Source organism: Musca autumnalis, unplaced genomic scaffold, assembly GCF_047663935.1.
Source record: "Musca autumnalis isolate F117 unplaced genomic scaffold, ASM4766393v1 scaffold_4, whole genome shotgun sequence".
NCBI classification, from domain to species: domain Eukaryota; kingdom Metazoa; phylum Arthropoda; class Insecta; order Diptera; family Muscidae; genus Musca; species Musca autumnalis.
Genome location: NW_027411977.1, coordinates 218,932,699 through 218,952,183, shown reverse-complemented (window position 1 = coordinate 218,952,183; position 19,485 = coordinate 218,932,699). Strand labels below are relative to the sequence as shown.

The window sequence follows — 19,485 nt, the reverse complement described above, 5'->3', positions numbered from 1 at the left end:
CGGAAATATTCTGCTACTGTAAAGAAGACCTCAGAGGCCTTTTCTGTTACTAAACTGAGCATTTAAGAAGCCTTCTGCTACTTACACAAGACCTCTGAGTTCTTCAGTTACTGCACAGAGGGCTTATTTTATTGTACAGAATACCTCAGACGGCTTTTGTCACTGTATAGAAGAACTCCGAGGATTTTTTACTAAACATGATACCTCAGAAGTCTTCTGTTACTCTAGAGAACACCTCAGAGACATTCTGCTAGTGTACAGTAGACCTCAGAGACCTCATGTTACTGTACGAAGTCCTTAGAGATTTTATGTTACTAAACAGAGAATCACGGCAGCCTTCTGTTACTTACACAAGACCTCAGAGTCCTTCGCTTACTCTACAAAGGACCTCAGATGCCTTCTGTTACTGTAAGAAGAATCCAGATTCCCTATTTTACCGTACAGACAACCTTAAAGGCATTCTACTACTGTACAGAAGTTTTCGGAGGTCTTCGGACACAGTACAGATGACTTCAGAGGCCTTTTGCTACTGCCCCGATAATTTCAGAGGCATTCGTTTGTTGTATAGATACCTTTAGAGTCCTTATGGTACTTTACAGAGAACTTCGGAGGACTACTTTTATGTTACGAAAGATCTCAGACCCCTGTTACTGCACAGAAGACCTCAGAGGCGCCTTCTGCAACTCAACAAAAAACTTCAAAGTCCTTCTGCTACTTACAGAAGACATCAGACGCCTTCTGTTACTCTAGAGAACACCTCAGAGAACTTGTGCTACTGCACAGAAAACCTCAGAGACATCATGTTACTGTACGGAAGTCCTTAGAGGCCTTCTGTAATTAAAAAGAGCGCTTCAGTAGTCTTCTGTTACTTACACAAGACCTCCGGAACCTTCGTTTACTTTACAGACAGCTTATTTTGCTGTATAGAATAGCTCAAAAGCAATCTGTTACATCCCAGAAGACTCCAGAGGACCTCTGTTTCTGTACAAAAGGCCTCTAAGGACTTACGTTACTGTACAAAAGACCCCATATGCCTTATTATTTGACTGTACAGAATACCTTTGAGGTCATCTGTTACTGTACAGAAGTCTTCAGAGGGCTTCGGCTACAATATAGATGACTACAGAGGCTTTTTATTACTGTACTCTGGACGTTATACACTTTCTGTTACTGTAGACATCATAGGCCCTTATACATGGAAAATTTCAGAGCCTTTCTGCTACTGTACAGAAAACCTAAGTATTTGTAACTGTAGACCTCAGAGGCCTTCTGTTACTGAGCGGAAGTCGTTAGAGACTTTCTGTTATTAATAAGAAGTCTTCTGTTACTTACAGAAAGAAGACTTCAGCCAACTTCTGTTCCTATACAAAAGACCTCAGATGTACAGATAACTTAAGAGCCGTTAAGTGACTGTACAGAGTACCTCAGTCGCCTTCTGTTACTTTAAAGACGGCCTCAGAGACTTTCTGTTACTGTACGGAAGTCCTTGGAGACCATCTGTTACTATACTGAAGTCCTTAGAGGCCTTTTGTTACTGTACAAAAGATCCCAGATGCCTCATTTTACTGTACAGACGACGATAGAGGGCTGCACATTTCGTAAGCACGTGTCTTTGGCCTGAACTTAGATCAAGTTAGAAGATGGGCTATATCGGTCCATGTTTTGTTATAGCCCCCGTATAAAGGTACTGTACAGGAGACCTAAGTCGCCTTCTGTGGCTTTAAAGAAGGGCTGAGAGACCTTCTGTTATGTTCAGACGATCTCGGATCTCGTAATTTTATGTTACGGAAAATTTCAAAGTTCTTTTACATGACAGCAGACCTCAGTGGTCTTCTGTTACTGCAGAATATGTATGATGTCATATGTACAGATGACTTAAGAGCTGTACTGTACAGGAGACCTCAGTCGCCTTCTGTTGCTTTAAAGGAGGGCTGAGAGACTTTTTTTATGTACAAACGACCTCGGAGGACTAATTTTATTTTACGGACGATTTCAAAGACTTTTTACTTTACAGAAGACCTAAGTGGCCTTCTGTTACCGCAGAATACGTCAGATGTTATCTACAGAAAATCGCAGAGGCCTTCTGTTACTGTAAAGGTGACCTTAAATGCATTCTCTTTCTATAAAGATGTCAGAGGCATTCTGTTACTGTAGAAAAGACCTCAGAATCCTTTTCTTCTAAACAGGATACCACATAAGCCTTCTGTTACTGTAAAGATCACCTCAGAAACCAACTGCTATTGTAGAGAAGATCTCAGAGACTTTCTGTTACTGTACGGAAGTCCTTAGATACCTTCTGTTACTATACTGAAGTCCTTAGAGGCCTTCTGTTACAAAACTGAGAACCTTAGAAGTCTTATGTTACTGTACAGAGGGCTTATTTTACTGTACAGAAGACCCCAGATGCCTCATTTTACTGTACAGACGACGATAGTGGGCTGCAATTTTGTACACATCTGTCTTTGGTCTGAACTTAGATAAAGTTCGAAGATGGGCTACATCGGCCCACGTTTTTTATAGCCCCCATATAAAGGTACCGCCCTATTTCAAGTGTTTTGACGTTTTCTAGCTACATTATCAGATTGAAATTGTTATAGTTTGACATATAAGGTTCCTAGAGATCAAGAAACTTTTGCAACAAAAATTATGGATAACGAATTTATAGCTTTTCTTCGGAATGTTCCATAATTCCAGAGATATGGTCCAAGTAGTCCAAAAATCAACAGAGAAGGTCGATAACTTATTTTACAGCGCAGAAGAATTAAGATGCCCCTGTTACTGTACAGAAGACCCCAGATGCCTCACTTTACCGTACACAGGCCTCGGACGTCTTCTACTGATGTAAAGAAGGCCTCAGGGGTTTTCTGTAATTTACGGAAGACCTCGGAAACCTTCTGCTACTGTAAAGAAGACCTCAGAGGCCTCCTATTACGGTAGAGGAGTCCTTAGATACCTGTTACTAAACAGAGAATTTAAGAAACCTTCTGCTACTTCGTCCTTAGAGCCTTCAGGCTTTTTACTACTAAACAGACCATCTCGGAAACCTTTTGTTACTTACATAAAACATCAGAGTCCTTCGTTTACTCTACAGAGGACCTCAGGCGCCTTCTGCTACTGTAAGAAGAACCCAGATTCTCTATTTTACTGTATAGACTACTTTAGAGGCATTATATTAGAGTACAGAAATTTTTAGAGGTCTTCGGATACTGTACAAATTACTTCCGAAGCCTTTTATTACTGTACAGTGGACCTTAAACACTTGTTGTTACAGTAGACATCAAAGTCCGTTATACATGGAAGATCTCAGAGTCTTTCTGTACAGAAAACCTTAGAGTTCTTTGTAACTGAAGACCTCAGATGCCTTCTGTTACTGAGCGATTTCAGGTATTTTGATTTTTGAGGCACATATTCAGACTAAATTAGCTATAATTTGGCATTTAAGGTTCATAGAGGTCAGAAAACTTCTCCACTAAAAATTGTGGACATAGGTACCGACCGATTTCAGGTATTTTGACTTTTTTAACTAAATTTTCTGGCCGAATTAGCTATAATTTTGGTATTTAGGGTTCCTGAAGATCAAAAAAACTTCACTAAATTCACCGAATTCAGGGTTCCTTGTGGTCAAGCAACAGAAAGAATGCTAATGATTCCACATTAGCTCCGAATATTTCATGGTGAAGGGTATAAAAACCGAACTTAACTATCTCTGTTGGTTTAGTTTGGCTTTTAGGTGAGAAAATAAAACAATTTTTTTTGTTTTGTTTTTATTTTATTTTTATTCTTCCAATATTTCGAACATCATCGGTGTTCATCATCAGGGATTTTATTTTTGTTTTTTCTTTATCGACTATCGGTACATCTCTTCTTGCTCACAACTAATTTCCAATGAGCAAGAAGAGATGTACCGATAGTCGATAAAGAAAAAACAAAAATAAAATCCCTGATGATGAACACCGATGATGTTCGAAATATTGGAAGAATAAAAATAAAATAAAAACATTTGTTTTATTTTCTGACCTAAAAGCCAAACTAAACCAACAGAGATAGAAAGTCCAAGGGTCAACAAAAATTAAATCAAATGACCGAACTTAACTCTTTTTTTACTTATTTATCTTAAAGAGTTCGCCGGGCAGTATAAATAGTAACATTCGGGAGCGTTTACCTGCTACCAAGGCGCAAATTAAGTAGAGGCACCCCTCAACATATTTCGAACATGCTTCAAAATGGTAAATTGTCAAAGCATTCCTAATCTGAAAAACAAAAAAATTGCATTGGTTTTGGAAAAAAAAACCTCCAAATTCAAAACACGCATATAGTTCACATTCCTCCCTTATAGCTAAGAAGTGGTTCCATTTTCAATATAACATTTTTGTTCTATATAAATATTATAAATTATTTTAAGCTCGTAGGACTTCAATAGAGGACTTTGTATAAAATTTCTTTGAAGTCCCGTCAAAAATATTACAAAAACAACAATATATTGTGGTGAGAAATATGTTTGTATTTTGTAGTAGAGTTCAAAGTTTTAAGTATCCCCCAATGATCCATTGCACTCTCCAATTATTGTTTAAGCGTTTTTTGTGCGTTTAATAAATTCGATTATGCTCCTTAATTTAGATCCTTTAACACTCCCACCAAGACGTGAACAATGTTTGCGCAAGGCTAAAACCAACAGTATAGCCATATTAGGTACCACCGCAGCAGCTGTAGCAGCACCCACAGATGATGTTATGGCGGAGCCGGATGAATTTGCCGACTCGGATACGGATCCAGTGTGGACGCCTCAGGAAGAAGATGTAAAGACCGAAATTTTATTATAACTTAATTTTTTATTTTAATTTTTTTTTTATTTCCCTTTGTTTTGTTTTCTGAAGAGCGAAGATGGCAAAGGATTTAAAAGAAAAATGGCCAGACGCACAAAAAGTTCACCGCGTAAACATTACAATCAACAACAGCAAATGCAGCAGACTGCTGGCCAGCAGCAGCAACAACAACAGCAGCAGCAATTGCAATCACCAGTCCAACAACAACAGCAGCAGCAACAGCAAACAACTCAAAATGCCGTGGTCTCCAATGATGGTTATACACTAAATCATGATATGGCCAATACCTCGGCCAATTATACAAATTCATCAGGCGCTGGCGCCGGATCGGATAATTTTAAAGTAAAATTTCATAAATATTTTGGAAAGTTGGAAATATTTTTAAGTTTTTTTCTTTTTACATTACAGACTGGTGACTTTATTGTTTTACGTACAGATTTGGTTAATGATTGGCCCACCATATGGCAAGTGGATTCCAAGTGTATTTTACAAAAATACGAAGCCTTTTATCAAAATGGTAAAACATTTTATCGCAATATGTCCAAGGTAAGTACTCAAATATCTGGGATTATTCTAAACGAAAATTGCCACGTGAGTTTTGTCTATCCACCGTTTCAACTTAAGAGGAGTATGGCAGAAAACTCACGGGAAACCCCAATAAATTAACATTTCAAAACATCACTAATTCCTTTTATCTTCTTCGTGTTTTTCTTCAGTATGCCTCCTGGAATTTGGATACCAAGAAATTATATTTAAAAGCTCCCGTACGCATACAAGTCCAATCTCACACTGAAACAATTGTTGAATTCCTAAGATCCGAATTAATAGCCGATGATACGGAACAATTTATCGAGAAAATAATGGAAGATTATCTTTCGTATAGAGATCATTTTGAAATCTATATACAAACCATGATATCTCAAGTATTAGATCCAAGTTTCTTTTCCGAAATTACAAGGGAAAAGGGTAAGCTTACATTCAAAACATTCTGCTTCTCTTAAAACAAAGAAAAAAATTAATGCAACATTTTTTTTACCTTTCCCGTTGCAGATGAATACTTTTTGGGCAGTGTTCGTGCCTTGGATACAATATTGGAAAATTGTAAACGTAAATTATTATCAATAACTCCCTGGACGCGCAGTGTTATTACCTCCATAGAAACCTGGCCAAAGTGTCATGTCTTCTCCGAATGGGGTCAAAATAATCTAACACAAAAGAATTGTGCCGGCTGTCATCAACCCGGGATTTCAGTGCGTTTCCTTTTATTTGGTCAACCCTATAATTCGAATACAATGCAAACAATACCCACAGATGCCCGAATGACTTATGAAAAGGTATAAAGGGATTAAATTTATGATATTTAACTTTTAAATTAATATATGTTTTTTTTTTTGCATTTTCCCAGGATATCCTCTTGTGTCGAATTTGTGCCGCCCGTGCAGATATATTCCACAAAATTGCCCATGAAAAATATAATTTATATGTAAATTGTTCACGTCGTGTATCCGAGCTGCAGGCGGAAAATCCCAATAAATCATCAACAGAAATCTTAAATGATCTTCTGGCCGAACACAATTGGATAGATGAGGTATGGTATTTATTTATTAGAATTGTTTTTGTTGTTTTTTTTTAAATTGTCTCATAAGAGTTATTTGAAAATGGAACCAGGTCATTAGCGTTAGGAAAAGAGAGGTTAGTACTGTTAGGAAAATTAACATTTCCATTATTTATTATACCATCAGCCGCCTTTAGGCCACTGCCGACCAAGAAGAGGGCACACAAAATTATCAATATTGGCAATTTTTGACAGTGTGTTAGTAAGGTTGTAAGCACTCATGCTGCAAAACAAAAACAAATCAACACATTTGCTCTCTCTTGCGTGCTATTTCGTTGCGTTCGGGTCGTGTGTGTGTGAATTGCCGAAAAACTTCGTAACTTCAACAATACCAAAGAACGGCATTGCTTTAGGCTAATCGTATATACTTTGATGCGATCAAAAATGATCGAAATAATGGTTTTGGACCTCATGTATGTATGTATATCAGTTCACATCTTGAGATACGTATGCCACAAAAGTTTAGGTTAGGTTAGATTAAAGGACGCACAGCTGTCGTGTTGGACAGCCACTCCACTCGGAGACCTTATGGTCCATTGTGTTCATCCTATAGTGTGGGTTGGAGAAAAGAGAAGACATATATTGCATAGAAGGTATCAAGGAAAGAAGTAAGAATAATTAAGTACGTACTATGGATTGAAAGACATTGAGAAATTATTTTAGATAGGAGATCGAGTGAGGAGAGTTTGCCATATTAAGGTGCTGTATTTTGTTCATGTTGAAGCCACTTCAGACCCTTGGCGAGAAGAAACAGTGTTGTCGGCTCGGCTTGGCGGAACGTTGTCAGAGATGTTATTGTATGTTCACCCATTGTTTGAATTCTCCTGGTCATGAGCATTGGACAACGGCATAATAAGTGCTCAATCGTCTCTGTTTCTTTTTCATCTTCGCATAATCTGCAGTAGTCCGTGGAGTCATCTCTATCCCGTTTTCAGGTCATTGAACTTATTCTGCAGTGTCCCGTGATTATTCCAACCATTTTTCAGGTCGGGTTTTTTCATAGAGAGTAGAGAAGTGGTCTTCCGCTTGGAGAGATTGCTTTTGATACCTTACAGCCAGGTTCGTTGTTCCAAATCTGACCAGCCTTCTCCCTGTATACTTGTTCTAAGAGCCGCATGAAATACACAAGGGCGTCTTGATTGAGTTATCGATTTCGATGTCGTTTGACTCAGATCCGCGACGCGCCAGTTCCTCCTTTCCATCTTGGAGCCATCGGTATAAACCTCTATACCGGGTAGAGGTGGGGAGTTGTGGGTCCAGGCCTCTCTGTCAGGTATCCGAACTTCAATTTCGTCGATGTGTAATTGTGATATATAATCACTGATTACCTCCGATCCCACTGATAGTCCAGATCATCATAAAATATTAGCGTGGCCATAGTCGAAGTAGCACCATGAGCTTATCTACTTGAGTCGGAGAGCACTCTTTGCTACCAACTCTTGCACCACGAGATTCATCGGATGAAGATCAAGTAATATATTGAGGGCAGCCTGTGGAGTGCTTTTCATGGCACCGGATATTAAAAGAGATGCCGCTCTTTGAACGGTATTTATTTTGTGGAGAAGGGATGTCTTGCTCAATACATTCATTCCACCATACCAATGAACCATAAGTAAGAATAGGGCGAACTATGGTCGTAAAAATCCAGTGGATGACCTGTGGTTTCAATCCCCAACTCTTGCCAATAGAGTTCTTGCATGAATAAAGGGTTATAAGACCTTTCTTGGCACGTTCTTCGACATTTCTTTTCCACGTTAGTTGATGGTCCAGGATAATGCCAAAGTAGTTGGCCTCTAGAGAGGGCCACTCCATCCAGCGTTGGTAGGGTGAATGGTTTGACTTTTCTCTTGTTCGTAAACAGAACCAGCTCTGTCTTAGATGGGTTCGCCCCAAGTCCATTGTTGTGTGTCCATCTTGATAATTTGGCCAGAGCTCCTTGCATGAGTTCCGATAGCGTACACCTATGGGCACGAGTTCGCCTGACACCCCGGCGTTAGTTAGTCTCTAATAAGTAGGAGACCGCTACTTTAAAGTTTTTTTAAAAGTTTAAAACGTCAGGCTAAAATAGGTACTCCTTTGGGTACATTCCTTCATTAGTTCCGATAGCGTTTGAGGGAACTTCCCGCTGATAATTATGACCACGTCGTCAGCATAAGCTATTGTTTTTATGCGTAGTTGGTCAAATTTCTTAAGTATTTCGTTAATCACCAGAAGCCACAGCAGTGGAGATAGTACGCCACCTTGTGGTGTGCCCCTTCCGAATGGAGGTCTCACCGATATTTGGATTGGTTATCCTGTCGCTAAGCATTCCATCGATCCAATTGATCAGTGTAGTGGAAACACCTAAGTTCGAGAGTGAATTGTGGATGGATTCAAGTTTGACGTTATTAAAGGCGCCTTCTATGTCAAGAAACGCTGCTAACGTATAGTTTGAGCCCATCATTTTCCTCGCGATAGAACCAACGACTTCATTTAGTGCAGTCTCCACCGATCTGCCTTTGATGTAGGCGTGTTGGGCAGGACTTATAACAGGGTACCTTATGTCCGTCCCCTCCCGATACTACCGTCCCTTCAACCGTTGGCTGGGTTGCCCCAGACTTGGTACAAAAAGAAGAGTTAGAAGAATTAAACTTAGGCATTGCAGTGTTGTCATCAATTGGATTTGGTTTAAGTGTTTTTATACCCTCAGCATTTATGCTAACGAGTGTATATACACTTTTATACGGGCAAAATAATAATAATAATTGTTCCTCAAACATCCCATACGGGACAAGGGAGACTTCTCTCATATCAATGAGTGCACCCCGATTCATATTAGCTCAGTGATATGGGACCTACTGTTTATCGCCGAGTCCGAACGGCGTGTATTAAGACACCACTTTGTAGAGAAGTTTTACATGGCTGAAATACTCAGGAAATGGCGCCAACATTACTGAGGGGTATTTTGCCACCGTTGAAAATTTTGATGTTGACTGGTCGGGGAATCGAACCCACGACCTTCAGCGTGCAGGGCGGGTGTGCATACCATTGCACCACGGTGGCCTCATCGAAATAACGGTTTTAGACCCCAAGTATGTTTGGACGAAATGTGTTTCAGACAATTTGGAGTCGATTGAGCAATGTCCGTCCGTCTGCTGTCTGTCTGTCTGGCTGGCAGGAGCGCACGATAACTCTCGAACGGATCAACCGATTCGGTTCAAATTTTGGCTTTCGTAATATTTTGCCCAAACTTAGTTTAAGTTCGAAGATGGGCTACATCGGTCCACTCCTTCCGATACTTCCCACACAAGAGTTCGAAAATGTTCGGAAAATTTGTACGCACGATAACTCTTGAAGGGAGTAACCGATTTGGTGTATACTTTGCACATCCTGAAGTGTGTACCAGACTTAGATAAGGTTTCAATATGGACTCAATCGGTCTACACCTTCGAGTACCTCCCACACAAAATTTCGGAAAAGTTCAGTTTAGGGCCATCTCTCGAATCGCTTTGATTTTTGTTTTAGCCACTTGTATCCACTGTCCCCCATACGACGGTACAAGTTTCATTAGGGGCAAGTCCATTCTTCCTGAGAAAATAGCATAAAAGTTGCACAAAAACCCCTATGGAACGCGTGAAGTGGTTGGAGAGCAAGATAACTCTAGAACGGATCTGCAGATTCGGTCCAAAATTTGGGCTTAGTAATATTTTGTCCAAACATAGTTTAAGTTCGAAGATAAGCCATACCGGTCCACTCCTTCAGGTACCTCCCCCACAAAAGTTCAAAAATGTTCGGAAAAATTTTAACTCTTGAAGGGAGTGGCCGAATTGGTCCATACTTTACACATCTTAATATATCTACCAGATATAGATCAGGTTCAAATATGGACTATATTTGTCCACGGCATCCGGTACCTCCCACACAAAATTTCGGATAAGTTCACTTTAAGACCTGATATCGAATCATTTTGATTTTGGTTGAAGCAACTCACATTCGCTGCCTCAATTACGATGGTAAAAGTTTTTGTTCAGGGGCAAGCACATACTTCATGAGCAAACAGCCCGAAGAGTGTAAAAACCCCATAGGCACCATACGTAGTGGCTAGAGATCCACTTAAATAATGGTCAATGTCGATCCATTCTTTTTGTATCTCCTCCGCAAAACTTTTGATCTTTAATCCTAATCAACATTTTTGCCGGTTCAAATGCCCAAAATTTTTAAAACCCCGTAAATACATTTTTTTGGGAAAAAATTGTTTCAATATACACAGGCTGAGGGTATATCTCTGTCGGCAAAGCCGACTGATACTTTTTTACTTGTTTTGTTTGTATTTTTGTTCTCCATGCGTCATAGATTTAATGGGGGAAATGAGGTCCACCATGGCATAGCCCTCCTGTACCATGCCAAGGACTTGACAACTAAGTCATTACTGCGTTGAGATGCCCAGGTATCAACGAGGCTCCGTTCTAATACAGTTGGTATCCTAACTGCAAACCTTGATACACCTATGGGCACGAGTTCGCCTGACACCCCGGCGTTAGGGGGTCTCTAATAACTAGGAGACCGCTACTTTAAAGTTTTTTTTTTAAGTTTAAAACGTCAGGCTAAAATAGGTACTCCTTTGGGTACATTCCACACAATTTTTTGTAAAGTGCAGTTTAAGGGCATGTCCTCCAAAGGTACACTAAGTTCCAATAAGGTCTATATCGGACAATACCTTCGGATACCACCTCCCTTACAGTGTAGTTTTGGCCTAAGTGTAGTTTAAGGACTGTATGTGCTCCTGTTTAAGGAAACAGTAATACCGTGTTTTCCGTTGGCAAGTCCATGATCCCACACGTAATATACCAAAAACTCTTAAAAATCCTTCATTGGTGAACTAAAAAAATTAATGAGTGACTGGCATTGATTCAACCTTTGCACCTCTCTCAAAAACAAGATCGTATATGGCTTATATCGGAATACACCTTTGGGTACCTCCCTCTGACAATTTCAAAATCTTCGCTTAAAGGCTTAAAGACGAAGACAGTCCTTATGGTCTTGTTTACAGCGATAAATTCAGCCTTATAATGAATACAAAATCCCCGGGAGTTTTGTCTCGCTCCTGCAATTTAAAGTAGAGAGTGAGAAAACTCACGGGGATATTTTATTCATGTTGTTGTAACAGTGTTTGTTATTATGTTTGTATATTCGTTCTTCTGTTCAATCTGGCTCTGGGTCTATCTCCAGTTCCAGGAAAGTGGCTACTTTGATGGGATGTAACCACAGATCCTTTGGAGTTAGATGAGTAGGTTTGGCTGGGCAGTTGAAAAGGTGTTTTGTGTCGTGCGGGCCCATGCCACATACTTAGGCGACTGAGCGTATTTGAGCCAAAACTACTCTAGTTTGTCGTGGCAGCTGACACTCCTCAGCTGCAATAGATGGGGGATGTATTTCGAGGACTTTATTCACACTATAATTGCTTAAGGCCTTGGCAACTGCATCCGTGTGAATACAAGATGGTGATTGGGATGGCTCACACGGTAACATCCAAACAGGTACTGCAGCGAAAGCATCTCATTGTGTTGCTTTACTGGAAGAATCTTTGCCCCTTCATGTAGATGGTCCTGAAGATGGACTGAAGATTTGAGGAGGTACCCTGTTGCTGTTCTCAGGGCGGCATTCTGGCAAGTTTGAATCTTTTTCCAATTCGTATCACATAATCTCGGGGACCAGACTGACGCCGCATAGCTTACCACAGACCGACCTATCGCGTTATATGTGGTCAACAAGGTTTTTTTTATCTGCACCCCAAGTGCTGCCGGCGAGGGACTTGAGGACCTTGTTCCTACTTTTCAGTTTGTCGCAGATAGCTGTGGCGTGCGCGACGACGTGAAAGTAATGTCGAATGTGACCCCTAAAATTTTGGGGCAGTTTGTGGTCGGAATTCTGCTACCGTCGACCACGACATTCAATTCTCTTCCAAACTGCGCTGTCCATGTGGTGAACAGAGTGGGTGTTGATTTTGTGGCGGAAATCTGCATATTCCTCGAATGGAAAAAGGTGGTAAGATCGGTTAAATAGTTGTTCAGTCTCTCACAGATGTCATCAGGATAGGTACCCGACGCCAGGATCGTGCAATCATAGGCATACGTTACGATCTCGACGCCGTCTGGCTGGGGCGGAATACAGGAGAGGTAGAGGTTAAACAGTTCCGGAGATATCACCCCACCTTGGGGAACTCCCTGTTTCACTCTACGGGATTTGGACTTCTTGTTCCTGAATTCCACGTACGACTGGCGTCCACACATATAATTGACTATCCAACGTTTCAAGCTTGGCCGGAGGGTTGTCTGCTCAATGTCCTCAAACAGCGTGGAGTGCCTGACTGTATCAAAGGCTTTTGATAAGTCAAGCTCCACCATCACTGTTCTATCGCACGGCCGTCTCTGGTTGAGTTCTTGACAAATATGTGTGGTAATGGCGTGCAGAGCAGTTGTCGTGCTGTGCTGCTTACGAAATCCATGCTGATGATCGGCAACATGATAGCTATTTCTGATACTGGGGAGGACTAAGGCCTTAAGGGTCTTTGCTACGGGCGACAAAAGCCTGTACGATTCACTTTTGCTGGCATCCTTGCCGGGCTTCCGTAGTGGGACCACCCTGCCTCATCCAGCTGCTTCAGCATTACCATGGAGATTCCATCAGGGCCCAACGCTTTGGATGATTTAGCGTTCCTAATGGCATTGGCAACATCATCCATTGTAAACTGTGGTGGTTCCTCCTCGGCAGGAAGAGATCTGGTGCGACGTAATACTCTTCTCTTCGCCCCGTCACTCTCGGGGTGCTCGACAAAATGTCGATTGAAATAACTTGCGCACCTCTTCGGGTCAGTCAACGTAGCGTCGCCAAACGTGACTGAGGTCCTATCTTCCCTTCTTCCAGGGTTCGGGAGTGACTTAACCGTTGCTCACAATTCACCTATACCGGCTCCAATGTTGCAACTCTTCAGATGATTTAACCACTTGTTCCGCTTATGCTCGCCGACCAGCCTGTTAACTTCCAGTGTCAGCTCCCTGACTCTAGGGTCATTGGGGTTGGTTCGGCGGAGCTCATCACGCTCATTTGCTAATCCCGTCGCCTCTGCTGAACGGCGCACGGGATGTATACGTTCAGCAACTCTATCTCGGCAGTTCCACACCTGACTGCTACCCCCATACATTTCATGTACGGGTCATTAGACACAGGCTCAACCGAGATAGCTCAGTATTGGACAGACTGGTGCAATATGAAAGCTAATCCCCCACCTCCACTTCTGGTGCGATCTTTCCTTAGCACATTGTAACCATCACAATGTTGTAAGCTACAGTTGTTGTTGAGCTTGGTTTCTTGCACCGCAGCGACCTTGATGTTCTTCCGACTCATTTCCTCGATCTTACCTCGGAGTCCATTGCAATTAAATTGCAAAAAGGTTGCATTCTCTGGGATTTGGACAACAACGGCTGGTGTTAAAGGCTGCGTGTGCGGTTGTTGTCGAGGGGACTGCGGGGGAGTTTCGTAGTCAGACGACGAGGGAGTTTCGTAATCCGACGACGACTCACTGGGGACTGTGTTCATGCAGCATGCAGCAACATAGTCTCTGTCGTAGTCCCTCACGTGGACAAGTCCAGAGCAACCCCTTCGATGCAGCCACTCCTGACTTCTATTGCATCTCACCGAAGGTTGGATGTGGGTGAAGATGCGGATGTGACAAACTGAGCACAGATATATTGGTCCTGGGGTTTCCTCCGTCCCGGCACGGAACAAAAGAATTCTGAGCAGGCATTCCGGGATATGCTGCTCCCAACACAGAAAAACGAAACAAATACAAACATATGTACACTGAGGTGGCAGCCGCTGGCCGGAACGATGATTTTGTGTTGTTCCGGGTCAATCCGGTACGAAAGAACCCGCTGCCGTGGGATTATATTCATGATCGGGTTGAATGAATTAAAATAACTAGTGGACGCATAACTATCGAAACGAATGACTCCGAAAATTAGATTTGGTTCCAAGATATACTATATAGGTCCATTCCTTTGTAAAAGTTCAACACTTTTGGGCATTAATTTATCCAATTTAAGGCCAAATATTAATAACCAGTAGATATTACGTTCATGGCTACAAAAGATATTGGCCCCCAAAACGTAAGTCACTCTTTCATACACATTCCGCACCAAAGCTTTTGGTAGTCTCTGTGGTATTTTTTGTAGCTGCATAGGTTTAATGCTAGATTGGTAGCCGCTGGACTGTCGATAATGTTTGCTAATGTTCCGAAACCCCTAAGACCAAATTCAATACCGTTTCTTCTAAATATATATCGCAGCTACAAAATGCTTTCTTTAAGTTACTCCTTGTCAATTTCGGTGTAGTGTATTTTCTTCTTTGACACCCTGTCCCTAAAACCAAAAGTTGTTGTGGGTATTTCGAAATTTTACCTTAATATAAAATTAAAAAAAAACACTAAAAAATTGTATACTTACTATCATACCAAAAATGTTATAGCTAATTACTTGAGGAACATACAGATTTTTATTACTTTATTAATTCATTTTGTGCTTCTTTGTTTTAGCTCTTCCGTAACATGCGAAATTCCTGGGCCGAAGTCGAAAGCCTCGAAAGGCAAAAACGCTTTAGAGAAGTCTCACAGTGAATATGAATCCACAGTAAATATAGATGAGAGACTTTTTTTTGCTAATTACAAACACATACAAACATACTCACAATGGTCGTGTGTGGATTATGCTACATATTCCTTCTACTGCAATACATGAAAAAAAAAAACAAAATTAAACTATTCAATGATAAGTTTTATGATAAAAAAAAACAGCAGCAAAAAACTATGAAATAATGATTAAAAAGCAAATTAGTTTTGCTTATAAATATATAATATAAATATTAAAAAAATTATATGTTAAGAAAGTATACATATATTATAATAATATTATTATTATTACATAATAACAGCAACAACTAGAATGCAACACATAATTTACTAAAAACAAGAAAACAATTTAGTATACAAAAATTAAAAATTTTTGTTTTATTACACGTTAATAATTATTGAAAAAAAAAGAAGAACCCATTTTATAATTTAAATCAAAAGAAAAACACACATCTCCCCTTTTAATATGATTTAGTGATGTCTTAAACATTTAATAATACTACAATTTTTAATTAGTTTATAAACCAACAAAAGAAGAAAAAACAACAATTGCATTATAACCCCTGAGAGAGAGCATAATCATTATTATAAAAAAAAAATACATATGAGGTAAAAATTATATAAAAGAGAAAAACAATTTTTATTTGTTTTTTTTTTATACTTTGATATCAATTCTATGATTTTGTTTTTCTTTTCTAATTTTATTATTATATAAATAATGTTTTTTTTATTAAAATTAAACTATTTCATCCAGCATATAAAGAGATATATGATAATAATAATAATTATTATTTTATTTAGTTGTATAAAGTTAAGTTTTTTCTTTTCTTTTTTGTCTATAAATATAAGGTCTAAGAATTTAAAACACACCCCCATCCATACTTGCATACATATAAAAATACACCCACAAACAAATGGAAATACTATATATTTTGTATAAAAGAAAATATCTAAAAAACACAACAACAATAAGAACAAGAACATCATAATAAAATACATACATAAAATACATAATTCATAACATTTTTTTATAAATACACATTAATTATATAAATAAAAAAACATATTTTTAATTTTTTTTTATAGATAAAAATCACAGATTCTCTCTTTGGTCGGTCGCCTTTACTACCATAAATATTTTTCTTATATCCCTTTATAAAACAAATTATTCTCTCTCCCTCCCTCTCACTTAATACTCGTAATGGAAACTTTGGCTATGAGTTTTTTTAAAACCCTTTGGTTTGCTTTTTATTCCTTTTATGAAAACTGGCAATAGTTCCATTATAAATATTCATGCCATTATTTCAATTGATATTCCCTATAACAATTTCGAATGATATTCTCCTTTGTGTTAAGTCTAGGAGATATTAAAAATTAATGAACACATATTATCAAAAATTTATTTAAAATACAAGTTTTGGAAATTACTTTCTTTAGATATCTGTTATATCTACAGAGTTCTTTTGTTCGTTGACTCAAGGTCAAATTCCCTGTATAACACTTTTTCCTTTAACATCAGTCTTCTAAAACGATGGATTATTGAACAGTTTGGATCTTTTCGGAAAAGCGATAAAATTAATAAATAGAAATTTTAATAGTGATTTTTCCTGTATACCTATTATAGTTACAGACTTCTTTTGTTCAGTGACTCAAGATCAAATTCGACGAAGAACTTTTTCTTCTTCGACATCAACATCCTAAAACTGCGAATTATTACGTAGTTTGACTTGTTTCGGAAAATCAAAAAACCTTCTTCAATATACACTTTTCGGTACTCATTTTTCTGGATATCTGTTATAGTTACAGATTTCTTTTCTTCAGTGACATAAGGTCAAATTCGGTGTAGAATATTTTCTCCTTTGACACCATATTTTAAAGTAGTGAATTATTGAATAGTTTGGCTCTTTTCGGAAAAGCGATGAAATTTACCATAAAATACAACTTTTGTCAGTAAACACCTTTCGATACTAATTTTTTTCTGGACATTATCATAGTCATCGATCCCATGTGTGCAAAAAAAGTTATTTGGGGTCAAAGGTCAAATTTTGTGACTTTTTTGGTCATTACTCAGAAACTATAGGTTCTTTCATTTCGATGACTATGAAAACGCGACAAAATCGATTAGTTGTCAATGAGAGCCGTACCTAAAATGTTCTGAGCGATATTTTTACAGAACATTTCGAAGCTGAAAAACGTCATCTTGTGGTACTTTTATAGCGGCTCTTAAAATAAAGGACGAAAAGGACATTGAAGGAAGCGAGTTAGAAGGTCGAATTGCCCTACGAAAATAATCCTCATTGAATTTGACTGAAGACATGTCACCTCAAAAATAAGTTAAAGCAACAGTGAACAAAGATATAACGCTAATTCCTGATGCCTTACAGGGTCTCGAGCAAAAACTTCATCACGTCATAACGTGGAAATTCGACTCACGGCGGATCGGTCCTTCGGGGTTCTTAATATTCTCACCAAGAGCTTTCATCTCCAAAAGGAATTATTTCTTCCCCAGACTTTCACCTCCATTTTGTTGCACAGTGTTATAAACCTCCAAGAGGAAGAAGAAACAGAAAAAGAGTTTTTCGTAGAAGGATATGATTAGGTCTAAAATATATATACTAAGCTTTAAAATGATCACAAAAGATAGTGGAGTAGGCCTATAGGGGAAACCACGTTAAAAAACGCGCCGAGTGCACTACCTCACAGGTGGTGTGGAAATGTGTGCATATCATGATTTGATTGACTCGTATCTCAACAAGTAAAAAAGTATCAGTCGGCTTTGCCGACAGAGATATACCCTCAGCCTGTGTATATTGAAACAAATTTTTCCCAAAATACGTATGTATTTAGGGGGTTTTAACAATTTTGGGCGTTTGAACCGACAAAAATGTTGATTAGGATTAAATATCAAAAGTTTTGCGGATGAGATACTAAAAGGAATGGATCGACATTGACCGTTATGGAAGTGGATCTCCAGCCACAACATATGGTGCCATAGGGGGTTTTTACACTCTTCGGGCTGTTTACTCAAGAAGTATGGGCTTACCCCTAAAAAAACTTTTACCATCGTAATTGAGGCAGCGAATGCAAGTTGCTTCAACAAAAATCAAAGTGATTCGATATCAGGTCTTAAAGTGAACTTATCCGAAATTTTGTGTGGGAAGTACCGGATGGAATGGACAAATATAGTCCATATTTTAACCTGATCTATATCTGGTAGATATATTAGGATGTGTAAAGTATAGACCAATTCGGCCACTCGCTTCAAGAGTTACCGTACCAACAATTTTTCCGAACATTTTTGAACTTTTGTGGGGGAGGTACCCGAAGGAGTGGACCGATATGGCTTATCTTCAAACATAAACTATGTTTAGACAAAATATTACTAAGGCCATATTTTGGACCGAATCGGCAGATCCATACGAGAGTTATTTTGCGCTCCAACCACCTCACACGGTGTCATAGGGTTTTTTTTTGCAACTTTCATGCTATTTTCTCAGGAAGTATGGACTTGCCCCTGATGAAACATGTACTGTCGTATGGAGGGCAGTAAATACAAGATGCTAAAACAAAAATCAAAGCGATTCGAGAGATGGCCCTAAACTGAACTTTTCCGAAATTTTGTGTGGGAGGTACCCGAAAGAGTGGACCTATTGAGACCATATTGAAACTTCATATTACTCTGGTAGAAAATTTACGCTATACAAAGTATGGACCAAATCGGTCACTCCCTTCAAAAGTTATCGTGCGCACAAACTTTCCGAACATTTTCGAAATTTTGTGGGGGAGGTACCGGAAGGAGTGGACCGATGTAGCTCATCTTCGAACTTGAACTAAGTTTGGGCAAAATATTACGAAAGCCAAAATTTGAACCGAATTGTTTCATCCGTTCGAGAGTTATCGTGCGCTCCAGCCAGCAGGACAGACAGACGGACGGACATGGCTAGATCGACTCCAAATTGTCTGAAACACATTTCGTCCAAACATACTTGGGGTCTAAAACCATTATTTCGATGAGGCACATTTTCATCGTATCAAAGTGTATGTATATACCCTCCTTAGCCTAAAGGCTGAGGGTATAAAAAGAACACACGTGTATCGGCGTTTTGAAAGTGGGCGTGGCAAATTCCAACCATTTCTACAGGTTTTGAAATATTCGACATCAAATTCCTTGGAATCCTTGCATTTTAGGTATAAAGTGTCTTTGGCAATATTACTGACAACAATGCGGGGTATCTTTTTATGAAAAAATTAACCCTCATTCGAGTCACTAAAGGGGTCATTTTAGTCCCTTTTTTTAAAAACTGTTTAAAAACTCCTTTAAAACGTAATCGTATCAGACCAAAGTATAATAATAGTAATAATTGTTCCACAAACATCCCATAAGG

The 19,485-nt window shown here is 39.1% G+C and overlaps 1 protein-coding gene across 33 annotated transcripts in view; it reads left to right on the top strand.

The window, feature by feature from the left end:
* Positions 1-15,224, top strand: part of LOC141402858 (uncharacterized) — a 67,624-nt gene extending 52,400 nt beyond the window's left edge. For all 33 annotated transcript variants that reach the window (XM_073984913.1, XM_073984892.1, XM_073984894.1 and 30 more), the window contains 7 exons: positions 4,618-4,796; positions 4,875-5,165; positions 5,232-5,369; positions 5,540-5,789; positions 5,874-6,157; positions 6,229-6,411; positions 15,008-15,224. In XM_073984913.1, coding sequence (XP_073841014.1) covers positions 4,618-4,796; positions 4,875-5,165; positions 5,232-5,369; positions 5,540-5,789; positions 5,874-6,157; positions 6,229-6,411; positions 15,008-15,088 — 1,406 coding nt within the window. In that variant the 3' untranslated portion in view covers positions 15,089-15,224. The remainder of the gene's footprint in view (positions 1-4,617; positions 4,797-4,874; positions 5,166-5,231; positions 5,370-5,539; positions 5,790-5,873; positions 6,158-6,228; positions 6,412-15,007) is intronic.
* The last annotated feature ends 4,261 nt before the right edge of the window (positions 15,225-19,485 follow it).